Here is a 15,725-nt window from a genome sequence, read left to right as displayed (position 1 = left end):
TTTTACAAACAGTGGATTACAGCAAGTTAAGGATGCTCAGCAATATTGAGTTACAGGAAACTTCTAAGTGGTTGTTTAAGAATGACTGTCTAAGAATGTCGTATTTAAAGCTGCTTTGCTAAAATTGTTTCGTAACCAGGTAAACTCCAAGACAATCACCTAATCAGAACGATATTCCATTTTTATCCCTAAATGTAGCACTTTGTGTTGAAAAAGTAAATAAATAAATAAAATATTAAATACATAAATAAGAACATGAAAAATAGAAATTTCCGTTTACTCCGTAGGAACTTAATTTATAGGAATTCCGATTTGATTGTGATCTTTCAGGATTAGTTCCAAATCATGATTTAAAAAATCCAGTAGAATGTCTGAAATGATTTTTTAAAAATGAGTCAATGTTCCAACTGATCGCTTAAATTCCATGACTGTTTTCTTTGAAAAACGTCATTGGCTTTACATCCTGTGAGTACCGGTCAAGAGAAGAGGGAAAAGCGCTCTCAGTGTCTCCACCTGGTGGTATGAGGTGGTACTTTACAAGATTTACCTTGGACCGAAAGGGTCCAAACCCAAACTGCCCTCATAGAACTACTAGTCTTCCTACTGTAGCTGCATTTTGTTGTTCTATACTGCAATATGAGTAGTCAAGATGATTGTCATTTCCCAATTGCATTAAGATTTTTACAAACAGTGGATTACAGCAAGTTAAGGATGCTCAGCAATATTGAGTTACAGGAAACTTCTAAGTGGTTGTTTAAGAATGACTGTCTAAGAATGTCGTATTTAAAGCTGCTTTGCTAAAATTGTTTCGTAACCAGGTAAACTCCAAGACAATCACCTAATCAGAACGATATTCCATTTTTATCCCTAAATGTAGCACTTTGTGTTGAAAAAGTAAATAAATAAATAAAATATTAAATACATAAATAAGAACATGAAAAATAGAAATTTCCGTTTACTCCGTAGGAACTTAATTTATAGGAATTCCGATTTGATTGTGATCTTTCAGGATTAGTTCCAAATCATGATTTTAAAAATCCAGTAGAATGTCTGAAATGATTTTTAAAAATGAGTCAATGTTCCAATTGATCGCTTAAATTCCATGACTGTTTTCTTTGAAAAACGTCATTTTTGGTATTGACTGATTTTTATCTTGAATTATGCATTGCCAAAAACACAGACAACATTAATGAATTGATGTTGAAAATAAGGATAAGTGCTTTACATTTAGCATAAGGTTAAGAATACCACAGACCCAGCCTGACCTAGGCATGTAATGACATAATAGACATTATTGCTAAAGTCAGAGAATAGTCTATGAATGTGGCAGAAAAGAGTTGAGTTTGACTTATCAGTGGCAGTAAATGATCATGTACTAGTGATTTATGTCTTCCCAGACAGACGGCTGCAGCTCAACTACACTAGTGCTATATTAGTTTTGGCAGTGTGGCAGTAAAAACAGCATTTTGAAGCAGTTCTGAGGGCTTTCCATAAAGTCACATTTGACCGGATTGTTTTTCAGCAGTTACAGAAACTGTTATTGCAACTATGACTGACAAGATGGTAATCAGCTATACAATTTTTTTGTAAAATATATATCTCTATACTTTTGTATGGAAAAGTATCCATTATCAATTATTTTTCCACTTCAAAAATCCTTAGTTGTAGGATTAATGTTGTGGTGCCGTTTATACATATCTACATAGCCCAGACAAGGCTTTTAAACGTGGCCAAACTAATTTAGTTCCCCGTTATACCAGTTTCAACTTCACATATTCTGTACAGGTAAAACTACAAAACAAAACGAAAAATTACATAGACAAGGTACGGGCCTTTCAGACCACTGTTGTTTTTAAATTATGACTAAAATATTAACAGAACAAGATTTAATACTGGAATACCGCTTTGTACTAGAGAAAGACTACATTATCATTTTGAATGCACTCCCCACCTTCTCATTTCAATATAACAATATTTTGTAAAGAGAAAAAAAGAGAGAGAGCGAGAAAAGTCAAAACAACAAATTAACTTACCCAATTTAAAGACAGCTTAAATTGTCCTAAAGTCTGTACATTTCTGGTCAAACGGAAGGCGCCTTTTGCTGCTGGCGCATATATACATTCTTATGACTGTACCGGTGAAATTGAATTGGATTTATGAAGTGCAGGACATTCCTAGAGTTTCTTTTTTGTTGTGGTGGCAAAATCTGCGGATGCTGCGTGCGACACAGTGCTCATCCTCTGCAACACCTCCGGTTATTGAATGAACGAGTATGCGAAGTGTGCGTGTGAACGTGTGCGGTCATTTGGGCATGATGCCAGCGGCATCGGGATTGAAAAGCTCCTTATAGAGGGGGGGAAACAGCATGTTAACTGTCTCTGGGTGGAGCTGCTGGAAGGCCTGAAGCTCCTCTGTGTGGAGAGTGCACAGAGCCGACAGCGTGGGGATCCGGCTAATCAGCTGCAGAACGGGGTACAGAGGAATAAGGGTCACATGATAAAACAGCAATCTATTTGAGTTACATCAGTCAGGTGATCAGTCCCTGTTTGAACTGTGTCACGGTCACTTGAGACGTCCTACCTTGGCCAGCGCGTCCTCGTCCAGATGGTTCTTTTGCATGATGTGCTGCAGGGCAAAGTAGATTTTCTCTTGTAGCTTCTGCACTTTCCTGGGCTCCATTAACCACGGCCGGTCTAGAAATGCAAGAGAATCATCTTTTAATATCTGCTGGTGTGAAAACACTGCAGGAATGCTGAGAAATCTGTTGTAGGCTGTGTAGGACTCAGACTATAGTTTCATTAAATAAACATACTAAATGTTGATTTGGCCACATGAATACTCAATGAACACATCTTTATGTTCTAACTAAGATACTGTTGAGGCCTGACCTGTAGAAATGAGCACTGCAGCAGAAAACAGGGCGATCTCCTCTTCCGTTAACTGCAGTGAACACAGACTCTTGGCAAAGTCAAACACTGCACTGACCAGGTCGTCACAGCCTGCAGGAGGTAAATACAGTATATCAGATTGCATGCTGAAATTTTCACTAATAATTTACAATTAATGCAGTTTTATTAAAAGGTTAGTTCACCCAAAAAATTACAATTCTGTAATTAATTACTCACCCGCACTACCATGTTCAAGGCCCAGAAAGGTAGTAAGGACATCATTAAAATAGTCCATGTGACACTAGTGGTTCAACCTTAATTTTATGAAGCTACGAAAATACTTTTTGTGTGCAAAGAAAACAAAAACAATGACTTAATTTAACAATTTCTTCTCTTCCGTGCCAGTCTTCGACATGCGTTCACGAAAGTACTACGACGCATGCGTGATGTCACATGGACTATTTTAACGATGTCCTTACTACCTTTCTGGGCCTTTAACGTGTCAGTTGCGTTGCTGTCTATGCAGGGTCAGAAAGCTCTCGGATTTCGTCAAAAATATCTTAATTTGTGTTCCGAAGAAGAACGAAGGTCTAATTGGTTTGGAACGACATGAGGCTGAGTAATTAATGACAGAATTTACATTTTTGGGTGAACTAACCCTTTAACATGATGTTCAACTATTTTTATTTCATGTACATTTTGTAAATGATACAGAAAATATAATATAAATGAGACAATAGGAAGTAGTTGTACCTAGAGCTTTAAATATCTGCATGCCTCCATATTTCCCCTCAAACAGAACCGTGTTGTTGAGAGGGTTGAATGCCCGGCACATTCTGACCAGCACTACTTCCAGACAACCTGAGTATGTGAGAAAAGTGTTAAGCAGGCCAATCGTAATCAGTAGCAATATGGTGTGTATATGTACAGTTGGTCATTCTGTTTTATAGTGTGGATCCACAAACGAGTTTGGCAGAGGCTGTTCCTCACCTGATTTGAGTAGTAATATCTGGTCATTCTGGCAAAGCTCCATGAAGCCAGTGATGCGCTTTGCAAACTCTACCACATACTGAATGGCATGAGTTATCTGTAAAGCACACTGCTGCCACAACACGTCCCGTGTCTGAAACACACACATAAGCCTCATTCATAAGCTTGTCATCTGTGACGTGTTCTGGATCAATTCTTGCATGCTTCTGGGAAACATTTTTTTCTCCGTTAATAATTGCAGTAATTTCGCTTTTTTTTTGATGCATTGAAAATATTTGAATTATTATCATTATTGTCTAATCGCATCCAAAAATATTTAAAGAAATCACAAATATCACTAGGGATCAAAAGTTTAAAGTCAGGACATATTGCTTTTTAAAGCGTCTTCTATGCTCACCAAGGCTGCGTTTATTTGATAAAAAACACAGTAAAACAGTAATATTGTGAAATATAATTACAATTTAAAACAACATTAACTTTTTTATATATATTTTAAAATGTAATTTATTCCTGGAATGGAAAAGCTGAATTTTCAGTAGCCAGTAGATGTTTTAGATTTCAGTAGATTTCTGATCCTTCAGGAATCATTCTAATCATTCTATTATTCTGCTGATTTGGTGCTCATTAAAATTTTTTTTTATTATTATTATCAGTGTATCAATGAAAACTGTGATACATTTTTTCAGGATTCTTTGATGAACAGAATGTTCAAAAGAACATAATTTATTTAATAGTAGTTTTTTGTCTTTACTAGGACTTTTGATCAATTTAATGCAACTTTGCTGAATAAAAAGTGTTAATATATAAAAAAATGGAGATGAAACAAAACAGTTTCCCTGAATTAATGTAGACCTATCTCTTCTGTAGAGTACACTCTTACTCTTTAATTTACTTTTAAAAAGTAATGATTGAAATTTTCAGTACTCATGAAAAATTGCGACAAAAAAGGCAGAATTTGTAGTTTCCCATTTATGAAACATCCTTTCAGAGCACACAGAATACTGAAAATGAGATATCAGCAAATTGCTTTTGTGAGCTCTGCAATTCTCTCCCTGTATAGCAAATCTTCATAGGCACTATTTCAAAGGGCTTCTTGGTAATTACCCATAATCCATTTGACACAGGCAAATGAAGAGGGCTTGTAGTACGCCTGGCACCCTCCCCTATTGTGCTTTGAGTGTTCGTTAGCTAAATCCGTTAGCTCTCTGGCTTTCTCTTTTTCTCCATATCTGTGCGAAAGCTGGATAGGATCAGCTCCAGGGGGCTGAGATACTCTAATGAACTCTGATCTCAAGCGTGCAATCTGACTTTTAAGAGGGAACGAAGTACGGAGTTAAAGGGTGAGAGATGAGAGAGTCAGCAGCAGGTGTAAAAGCATGTAAATGAATGAACGACTTGGCGTTGTGAGTGAGATTCAGGGACAGAGGAACCCTGTCTTCCTGTTTCAGTTAAAATGATGTCAACACATAGAGTAACGCTGCGTGTTTCTAAGCATTTCAGGGGACCTTTAAGCATGTAAACTGAGCTCTTTGCTCCTTAAGGGAGTGACCTCGCACCTTGCTTTGGTACATCTTGACCTCTTCATAGGAGTGCGTCTGCCAGGCTAGCTGCTGAAGCTCCTCCGCTGTGTACTGACACGTCTCCAGGTGGGACTTTATGATGTTCTGTGCAATTCGGTCTGGTAAAGAGAAAATCAGAATATACAGTAGGACCACTGTTTCTTGCAACCAAGGTAAATATGTTTGCTAGAAAGCATTTTAAATATACACCCATGAACCATGAACTTAATTCCGTACCTAATTCCCCCATAGACACTCCAGGTGCTAGTTGGCTGTCTTGATAGGAGCCGTAGGTGAAAAGGTTGGAAACAGGGGTGAGATCGTAAATGGGTTCCTGTTTGATCTGCTTCATTCCAGTCATGTCCAGTCCTGACTGATCCGGGCTGGCCTGCGTGGAATCCATGCCGTAGTAGCCACCGGGAGCGCCGTTCGGCTGACCCTTGGGCATGTCTATGACGTGACCGTTGGCGTACGTCCCCCCAATCTCGTGGTTGAGGGTGCTGAGGCCGTTGGTGAGGCTGGAGGAGTAAACACGGGCGAGGGCCTCCGCTTCGCCCGTCTGTTGCTGCCGCTGCTCCTGCAGCCTCTGCTGGTGTTTCTGAACCTCTGCGTACAAAGAGTCCCTCTGCTTCTTGGACATGCGGCCAAACTTAACAGCTGATATGGGGGAGGGTGAAAGAAAATTAATGAGATTAGTGCAGGTTTAAAGCGATCAATAAGATCAATCCAGCTTGTTGACAAGCAGCTGATTAGTTGTTCGTTTGTAAGAAAGAATATGATATCACTTACCATCCCGGGACATGCCCAGAGCCATGCACTTTTGGAGCCGACAGTGCTGGCAGCGGTTGCGGTTTGTTCGGTCGATCAGGCAGTTGCGCTGGCGGGGACAAGAGTAGGACGCATTGTTCTGTTGACTGCGCCTGAAGAAACCCTACAGTGGACACAACAACAGAAAATTTAGATACGTAACATGCAGAAATATCAGTCACTGGGGTGGCACCATATCAAAAGGTACTAATTTGTACACTTTAGGTACTTATGTATGTACTTTTAAAGTACATACATAAGGTACATATTAGTACCTTATTAAGGTAAAAATGTACCATCTAGGGCTAAATCAGGTACAAAGATGTACCTTTTGGCTTTTGTACCTTAGGGTACTGCCCCAGTAACAGCTTTGTACTTTTTTTTCTGAGAATGAACCTATTCTGTCTAGAATGAAAACAGTATATAGTCTTTAGTCTTTGGCATACCTTACGTCAAGACATTTGTAATAGTTGTAGTGTTTCAATTTTTTAAATAATTTTTTTAAGATTAGCTTATTTTGATTGAAAAGGTTTTGTGTATTATTGTGCATTGTTTTCTTTTCATTTATTATTTATGTATTTTATTATGTGTAATGTGTCCTTGAATGATTTGAAAAGTGCCCATAAATAAAATGAATTATTATTATTATTATAAATGAAAAAAATTATATTAATATAATCTGTCATTGTTAATCATTCATTCTATGAAATCAGGTCGTAATATTGAACATTTAAACTGCATTGGATAACTTTATCTTGTTTTAAGAATGCTTACATAGCTTTCCTCCAAAACAAAGTATTGATTTTTATTTTTTTTGCTAAAGTATATGAATGGCTGGAACACCTGTATGATGACTTACAAATGCACCGAATAAACGGCACATCTTTCACTGACCTTACAGCCTTCACATGTGATGACTCCATAGTGGATGCCTGATGACTTGTCTCCACAGATTTTGCATGGTATGACTTCAATTTGGGCTGAAAACAGACAGAAATGAACAAAAATACAATTATGTAACCATATGCCTTTATTTGCCTGATGAAGACTGTGGGATGCACATCAGGGCACCTCTCAGGTGACACAATGGCCACCTTGACTCTAAGACTGTTGTTGCTTTTAGAGTTGATGTACCCTTTAAATTTGTGTCAAGACACTTTGACATTTTGTAATGTGTGGTTCTTTCAAGACAGAAAGAGAAACATTAGACCAGCCGAGAGATGTGAGTCAAGGTCCAAACCCCTTGATGCATTTCTCTCAGGTTCACCAAAATGGGTTCTCACCTGTGCTTTTGTCAAAATGTTCTTCTTCCATTATCCATTTGAAGCATAATGCTTGAGAGATTTCCTTGATGAAAATAACCTTGCACATGTACAAGGCAAAGGCAGAAGCAAGCTACACACTGAATTACGTAACCAGAATATGGCAAGTTGTTTAATGAGGAACCAAATACAAACACATGGCCGTGAGGCTCAGCTCCAACCTTCCCTTCTCTTGCTCGTGTCACTAGGAAATGTAAAAGAAAAGATAAAAGGAGACCTTTGAGAGAGAGAGAAAGAGAGTGAGGGAGAGGAAGACAGAGAGAGAAACCCATCTCCCTGCTGAGACTGCATACTCACAATAAAGAGATTAGCCACCCAATCTAATCCTAAATTATTTCTACACATGCTTGTTCCCCTGCTCTCAACTGGCTTATCTGATGCAGCAATTCTCAATGAATCTTTCCTCACTCAAACGCAAACTCACATTTGCCTATAATGACATAAAAATGTACAAAAAAGAACAAATGCAATATTTCTTATACTGTTATGGGTAATTTTATTCTTGTACATTTGCATGTAGATTTTGTTTTCTTTAGGACCACAGGAACAAGCAATTAGTCCAAGCAGCTCGCTAATGAAACAAATACAAATGCAACAGCAGTCTCAGAAGCAATTCCAATATAGTTTAGAAGCAGACGAACTGCTAAGTGAGTTCCATGCAAGATCCATCACTCACAATACAACTTACCAAAACTGACCACAATATTAATATAAAGTCATATAATGTCAATCATGAGTTTCATGATCTAAGATTTAACCGCAATGTTAGTTTATACGCATTTATGCTTTACATTAAATCAATTAAACATACAAAATACGCATCTGAGCTATGACTCCAGATTAAAAAACGGTTAAATTTTTCATATAAATATATATGTACAACAATTTTGCATAATTTTTTACAAAATTTTACATTTGTGAGTTGAGTTTATTTCCATTTCTGCACAGTTTACAGGAAATTTACTTAAAGAATAAGATAATACATAAAAACAAATGAAATCAAGCAATAAATGAATATTTGTAAAAATGACAAAATACATAAAGCACTGCTGCTATTTTTACCAGCCAAATTCATTATTAAGAACAGCAGTTCTTCATAAAAGAGCTTAAATGAAATTATATTGTACTTGCTTGAATGTGAAGTGATATTTTAACTGCAAAACAAACTAAGACCCCTTTAAACCAGAAATGTCCTCTTACCTACAACATCTGTCTTCATTTTCAGACAGAAGCACTGTAGACGCAAACACACACCTGACTCGAGACCGCAGTGTGAAGCTCAGAGGTTTGAAAGTGTGAGTGCATCTCTAGTTATGTGTGTGCGCTGCTAATCTGACTGTGAGAATAAAAAACTCAGACAGGCTGACTTGAGTATATATTATACGCTGACCAGTATGTATTATCTATTATTCATACTGTGAATATGCATACACATGATTTATGAATGATATGTGAATATTTGCTTTTGTGAAATTTGTGCAACATTTATTAATATATGAAAAATTTAATGTACACGCATAAACACACACTGTGGGCAATATAATGGGATTAACACACACACACACACACACACATATACATTAACTAGTGCTGCTTGGTTAAGCTGTGGCAGGTCTGGGCTGTAGCTCTTCCTGTCTCTGTCTAGCACACTAGACTTAAGCCACAGTGTCTGTGGGTTTGGTGGTTATGGGGGTGGGTGTTTGCCCTCAATGACCCTCAGCTACAGGGACCACAAGTACGGTCGTTCCCATGACAATATCACCTTGAATTGACTTGAAATGTGAAGCAGGATTGACAATAGGGGTTATGCGCAACAGACTTCCATATTCTGTTAAATGGGTCTCGTCGCTTCCGGTTCAAGCGTTTTGCATATGCTTCATTAAATATGAAGCTGTTTTACTCAAGATGCCTTCAAAGTAGATACAAAAATGATCACAACCAATGTCCATCACATATCAGGATTGATATCTAAAAGTTTTTTTTTTATTCTTTTCACTAACATTTACATATAAAAATTTAATAAAACATCAACAATAAAAACTAGTTTAACTGATTACCTTAAAAGTCGATAGATATATCGTTGCTATTTAATATGTCTCCTAATACGTTTTCCGACAAGCGGAAGCGATTTTTTCCGGATTTGGTCAGGTGACGTTCTACGCTCGACATTGTAGCTAAAATTTTTACCAGGAGAAAAAAAATCTAGAAAGAACATTTTAGTGTTCTAATGGGATAGGTTAATTGTGCAGCCATAGACCAATGGTGGGAAATTATAAAACAACTACAAAAAATACCTCAGTAAATATATTTTTTATACATTTCAATGTCTTTTTGGCAAATTGATTTGCTACCTTTTACTTTTGCGGTAGGCTAACCGAGACTTGTCATAGCACTTGCATATTATTGCTCTTTTGTTGGTTTTGATTGCTTCTATTGTCCTCATTTGTAAGTCGCTTTGGATAAAAGCGTCTGCTAAATGACTAAATGTACTATTTTTAATGATAGATAGATGGATGGATGTGGTTACTGACAGCATGCCACAAAAATATTCCTATATGGATAACTGTGCCTTTACCTGTTTTGCATCAAAACTGAAACCATTATGCTTAACAGTAACTTATGAATGCTCCTGAGTGTTTTCATTTTACTTCATTAGAATGAGTTATGTACACTTTTAGGGCTCCTCAGAACAATTAATTATTCTGTAATCACTGCATTTCATCTTGAGGCACTAATATTATCATCTGCGGGGACACAGTAAGACATGTGAAAATAGTTATTCAAAAAGAAAAACTAGCACACCCTGTCCTTACTTTTTAAGGCCAAATAATACAGAATGGTGTTTTCAGCAGTGTAAAATGCTCTGGTACTTAAATCTTCAGGCTATGTGTGTGGTAACAAGGACTGTGAGTTCTTCGCCATTGGCCCCAGACACTGGACCGGTTCCTCTCGTGACCCACTTTGACCAGTGCCAGAGCCAAACTGGGTCAAATGAGCATAGAAACCTGAACACATTCATACAAAAAAAAAAACGGTGTTGTAAAATAACTCTTTTAACCTTAAACTGCACACAAAAGCTGTGAAGTTATTTATAGCCCTCTAAAAGCAGGGCGCTGGATTGCTAGGCCACAGCAGTATTGACCATCGATAAAATATGCCATGCTGCGCGTGTTTATGTCGTGTTAGAATTAGTTTAGTTACGTTAGCAAGTCAAAATTTGAATCGCCGAATGCATTATAGAAGTTGAGAAATAAATTCCGTTCACGCGTGTTTAATAAATGGTTTGTGGGTTGAGTATGAGTGTGTTTGGGTCTGAATGAATATATTGGATGTGTCTGTTTGTGTGAGAATGGCCACAGGGCCTGTGTGCGTAGACCTGTCATATGAAATAAGGAGACGTCCGTGTCTGTGTCACTGTTGCCAGGACGACCACAGCCTCCCTGGGTTTGTGGGTAGGAGGCCTGTATAGTCTGCCTGTCAGAGCAATCATCCACACCACCATGACATTCCAACAGGGCATGATGTCATCGCCATCCCTACCAATACAACGACACTGCCCATTTGTCATTGTGGCACCTATACTGATTTGACTTCCTTAAGGGATTAAAAACCTAAAAGGATGAGATGAAATATGTAAATAGAAAAACCTAGAGGGATGTTAGCGACGGATTTAACTACCTCTTTAGATTTTTAACATCTTAGTGTTGCTAAAACCATTAGAGATTTGCAAATTTGTTTTCTGTTTAACTACACCAAGACGTGTGCATTTTGCATCTGTCGAAAAGCATCAGAACCAAGGAATAAGAATTAGCGTACACGTTATACATTCATAAACGACGCACAAAAATGAGCATGTGGTTGTTCTCGCAGGCTCCTTGCCCCTGTCCGCTGTTACGCATAAGGGTTAGGCCTATCAGAGAGTTACGTAAGAGAGGGAGTGCAGTGCTGGCGATTCCATGGTTAAGAGGAGCTCAGCCCTGCAGGCTTAGCCGAGGACAGACGGGAGCTGCGGAATACCGCACATGCTAGCCTCACAGTTTAGCTGCACACAAGTTACTGAGTGGAAACTAAACACATAAATATTGCATAAATAATGTTTATACTGCACATATGAGAGAGTGTGTGATTTAAGGAGTAGTTTACCCAAAAAATGAAAGTTCTGCCATTATTTACTCACTATCATTATCCAAAACGTACCATGTTTTTATATACATATATGTGAAATGACATAAAAGCACTGTAAGAGTAGCATAAATGTAGTCCATATGGGATGCAATGAATTAATGATCAATTAATTGCCATTAATCATTTAAACAATAGCGCTTTTGAGATACGTGTGGCTAATGCGCAAAACACAAGTTTCTAAGCTTTAAATTGACACCTATCTTGTGTTGGTGAAGCAAGTGGTTGTCAAGTAACATGACAGAAACTTAGCAGCGGCCCCATATTGGGTTTAAGAGGTTAAGGTTTACAATTAAATGATTAGTGGAAAATTAACGAAATATATATTGTGTGTTTGATTGGTCCAGACGCTACATTTGGTTGTGCTAAAGTAGAACTCTTGCAAGTATACTTCAGGTACACTTTAAATATCTTGCATTTAAAGACCGATAATATTCAAAATCATACATTAATAGTAACATTAAAACACATTTTAGGCTTAATATTAAGAAATGTACATTGTGCACAAGTAGTACTCCAAATAAGTTGGTTTATAATTTTTATATCAGTAAGTCTCAAGTGATATGTCAGTAAATATGTTAATAGATTTGAACTTGGGATGAAATAAATGTATTTTAAATATATAACTTTTTTACTAGGGTATATTCAAGACTTTTGTGGACATATGATGATAACAAAAGTCTTTATTCATGGATAATTTCCTGTCTTTACCTGTCTTTATAATCTTGTATGGCCTCAGTTTCAAATGTAGTGTATGAATCATACAGAACATTTTTATGAGATTTTGGTGATTTTACGGTGATTGTGGAGCCGGACATTTATTCACGTTCATTATATGAAGAAGATAGTCAGGATGTTATTCAAATATTACATTTTTACTCTATGTTCAACAGAAGAAAGTAAGTCATATGGGTTTGTAACAACATTAGGGTGAGTAAATAATGACAGAATTTATTCATTTATATTTTATTATTGTTAACTAGTCCTTTAATTTGTGTGTGAGTGAAAAAAGAGCCACACACACACACACACACACATGGATTTTAAATTGATTCCTAATGATATGAAGCTCTTTTCTGTCCCAGGAGTAGTTCCCTCTCTCTCTAAATAGTTCTTTAATTAGCTTCATTAAAGTGGATATGAGCACCCCTGCAACTTAATTTATTAAAACGCATACACACCCATACACGCTGGAGAACACCAATAAATATTTGGTGTCGATAGCAGTTGTCTGGGTGACAGATGTGTACCAACACGACCTAAAATGCGATAATGTTGTAATTCATAATTTAAATGATAACATCATCGCTTGTGCTTTCTCCTAAAAATGTGATGGATATATAACTTCAGAGTAACGCACCAAGAGCTTCCTTCTGATTTCTACCCGTGTGTGGTACTATTTTATATGTATTAGTTTGATGAGATGATGATGATATTTGGCAGTTGCCTCAATGATACCCGCAAACCTTGTTTGCAGCATTCCTTCAGGTGAATATACTGACAATGTCGCCGTCTTTTAATTTTAGCCTGCAGATGGAAGGCCATTTGAAGTCTTTGTTGTAAATCTTGCCTGTACGCATATGATAAGATGTTGTTTTGTCATCTGGCATCTGGCCCAATGATATTCCAAAGCCTTGTTGGGATATGCTAAACAGTGATACTAATACATCGTGTAGGTGGGAGATTATCTTCAGCACTCACACTTGTGAGCATGTCGACAATCCATGTTTCTTTCATATAGACAAACATTAGAGGACGCGATCGCACTCGAAATGCTTGAGATTGTCCATCGCAGACGAATGTGCATGCGTTTTTGAAGGTCTAGGAGTGAGCTGGGGTGAGAGGGTCGGTGTAATGGCAGCTTGTCAACATTAGGTGGCACATTGTCCAGATTGACAGTGGCCTAAGGGGTAGTGGTGGAGGGGGGGCAGCCTGCGACAGCATGTGGTGTTCATCCATGTTTTACATCATTTCCTTCAGGGAAGGACTCTGAGATGAAGGCCCTGGGCACTTACTAAACAGCTTTCACTGTCAGCAAAATTAGCATTCTGATTCAACATTGATCCCACTGTGTATTGCTACGAAAATAATTAGGACAATTCCAAAGGGAAATCCACTTTTATTCCACTTTTTCACCACTTGGTCCTTTAAAATATTTAGATGTAAGTATCTGACCACCTGCATTATCTTTAACTAAATCGCTTGAAGAACCCTTTGAAGCACCTTTATTTTTAAGAGTGTAGAACTAAAATAAAATATATAAGTATTTCTTTTTTTTTAAGTTTAACTTCATGTACTACAATAGCTAATTAAACAATTATATAGCAAAAACACAAAACAAAATTAGTAAACCAAAATGAAAGATCAAAATGAAAATATAAAAAATTTATTCAAATTATTTTAAAATATTAAATATTAATAAAAACTATAATAGTATCTCAATTATATTAAAATAATACTAACCCCACTACATTGGCTGTCTGTGCATCTCTATACATGTGTGAGAAAGTGTAAGACTGTTAGAAAGTGCTCCCTACTGTATGTGCCACAGTTTGCTGGGATTTTATCTCTAATGCAGAATATGTGTGTGTTGATGAGGCTGCAGGCATTTCTCCATTGGCTTGTCATCAGCTGTGCCAGACTCAGGCATCTTTGATCTGAGACGTGATTGGCCGCCTCAATGAGGCTACAGAAGGGGACACGCTGGCACAAATCCAGCATCTGAATAATATAAAACAACATATATCTGACATTACAGAATACATGTGCTGTGTGTTCAACCAGTCACTGTATACTGCAATACTGAAGCTCATTATTGGAAATCATTATTGTTTCAGAGTAATTATTAGGGAAATATACAAGTAAACCATTTACCCTATCATTCAAAAGTTTTTTAATTTTTTTGAAAGTCTCTTGTCCTCAATAAGGCTGCATTTATAAGATACAATAAAAACAGTGATATTGTAGAACATTATTACAATATAAAGTAATTACTCCATTACTCCAGCATCACATGATCCTTCAGAAATCATTCTCATATGCTGAACGGTAAAAAAATTATATTTCTGTGTATAGCCTTGGTAGACATCAAAGAGAAAGAGGCTTTTTTTCATTCACAAATCAAATTTTTAACTTTCCTTAACAAATTACACTCTGTAGCAACCCTGAAATAAACAAAATGTTGAATTAGCAGTGCTTGTACTGTACTTAAAAGACATTTAATCAAAATTTAATCGTTTTGTTATCTTCGCTTCCACTAAACATTCACAAACCAAGAAACCAACTTTCCACAGGTTTTCAAACATCATGACAAAAAAATAAAGATTAATTTACATATTTAATTTTTGATTCTTTCTTACACGTTGTGTGTAAACATGAGCAAAACAAACAAACAAAAAGCACTCTGTTCCCAGTATTTCATATACTAATATTTCATGTTTTGGGAACAATTTGTAATACAAAAAAAGGGTAATGGTGCAATAACTTGGCAGAGTTTCATAGCAATATCTCATATTTTATTGGAATATTATTTTGTTTTTAGCCTATTCACCTGTTGTGTCTCCCTAAGAGGTGAAAAACACATGCACTAATATAGTGAGATAAAGCAAAGAACCCCTACTAGCAAACAACACAGAGACTCATGACCACCCATGATTTTATCGCTGTCAGTGTGAACAGTTGCATCTTTTACCTCAAAGACATTAACAAAACTGAATTGCTTGAACCCAGAAAAAAAGAAAAAGGATTAAGAAACTGTGTGGAAGTCAATGGACTCGTGCTCCATCAGTCTGACCTTCATGACCTGCCCGCCCTCCACCAACACAGCCTCATTGACCTCATCAACCTTTGAACTTTCTTTAATTCACTGACTGTGTGTATGTCTGCGTGTGCAAAGCTGGAATGAATGAGTGTTTTCACTCTGATAAGCCATCAGCAAGACATGACACAAAATACTTTAGTAGTCTCAGTCTATATAT

At 37.0% G+C, this 15,725-nt stretch overlaps 1 protein-coding gene across 2 annotated transcripts in view; it reads right to left on the bottom strand.

The window, feature by feature from the left end:
- Positions 1–1,757: 1,757 nt before the first annotated feature.
- LOC107744430 (nuclear receptor ROR-beta-like) overlaps positions 1,758–15,725 on the bottom strand; it is a 20,666-nt gene continuing 6,698 nt past the window's right edge. The window contains exons 1-10 of one of the 2 annotated variants that reach the window (XM_016558077.1): positions 8,767–8,868; positions 7,139–7,224; positions 6,227–6,368; positions 5,675–6,094; positions 5,435–5,556; positions 3,879–4,011; positions 3,642–3,749; positions 2,889–2,999; positions 2,581–2,693; positions 1,758–2,460 (exon numbers count right to left, since the gene is read on the bottom strand). In XM_016558077.1, coding sequence (XP_016413563.1) covers positions 2,302–2,460; positions 2,581–2,693; positions 2,889–2,999; positions 3,642–3,749; positions 3,879–4,011; positions 5,435–5,556; positions 5,675–6,094; positions 6,227–6,368; positions 7,139–7,224; positions 8,767–8,785 — 1,413 coding nt within the window. In that variant the 5' untranslated portion in view covers positions 8,786–8,868 and the 3' untranslated portion in view covers positions 1,758–2,301. Of the gene's footprint in view, positions 2,461–2,580; positions 2,694–2,888; positions 3,000–3,641; positions 3,750–3,878; positions 4,012–5,434; positions 5,557–5,674; positions 6,095–6,226; positions 6,369–7,138; positions 7,225–8,766; positions 8,869–15,725 lie in introns of those variants that run through there. The other variant, XM_016558078.1, reaches the window with a different exon arrangement.

The sequence above is a fragment of the Sinocyclocheilus rhinocerous genome, unplaced genomic scaffold (genome assembly GCF_001515625.1).
Source record: "Sinocyclocheilus rhinocerous isolate Xijiao unplaced genomic scaffold, SAMN03320098_v1.1 scaffold196, whole genome shotgun sequence".
Classification (NCBI taxonomy): Eukaryota; Metazoa; Chordata; class Actinopteri; order Cypriniformes; family Cyprinidae; genus Sinocyclocheilus; species Sinocyclocheilus rhinocerous.
Note: the sequence above shows the minus strand (reverse complement) of the source record. Positions and strands in the feature narration are given on the sequence as shown.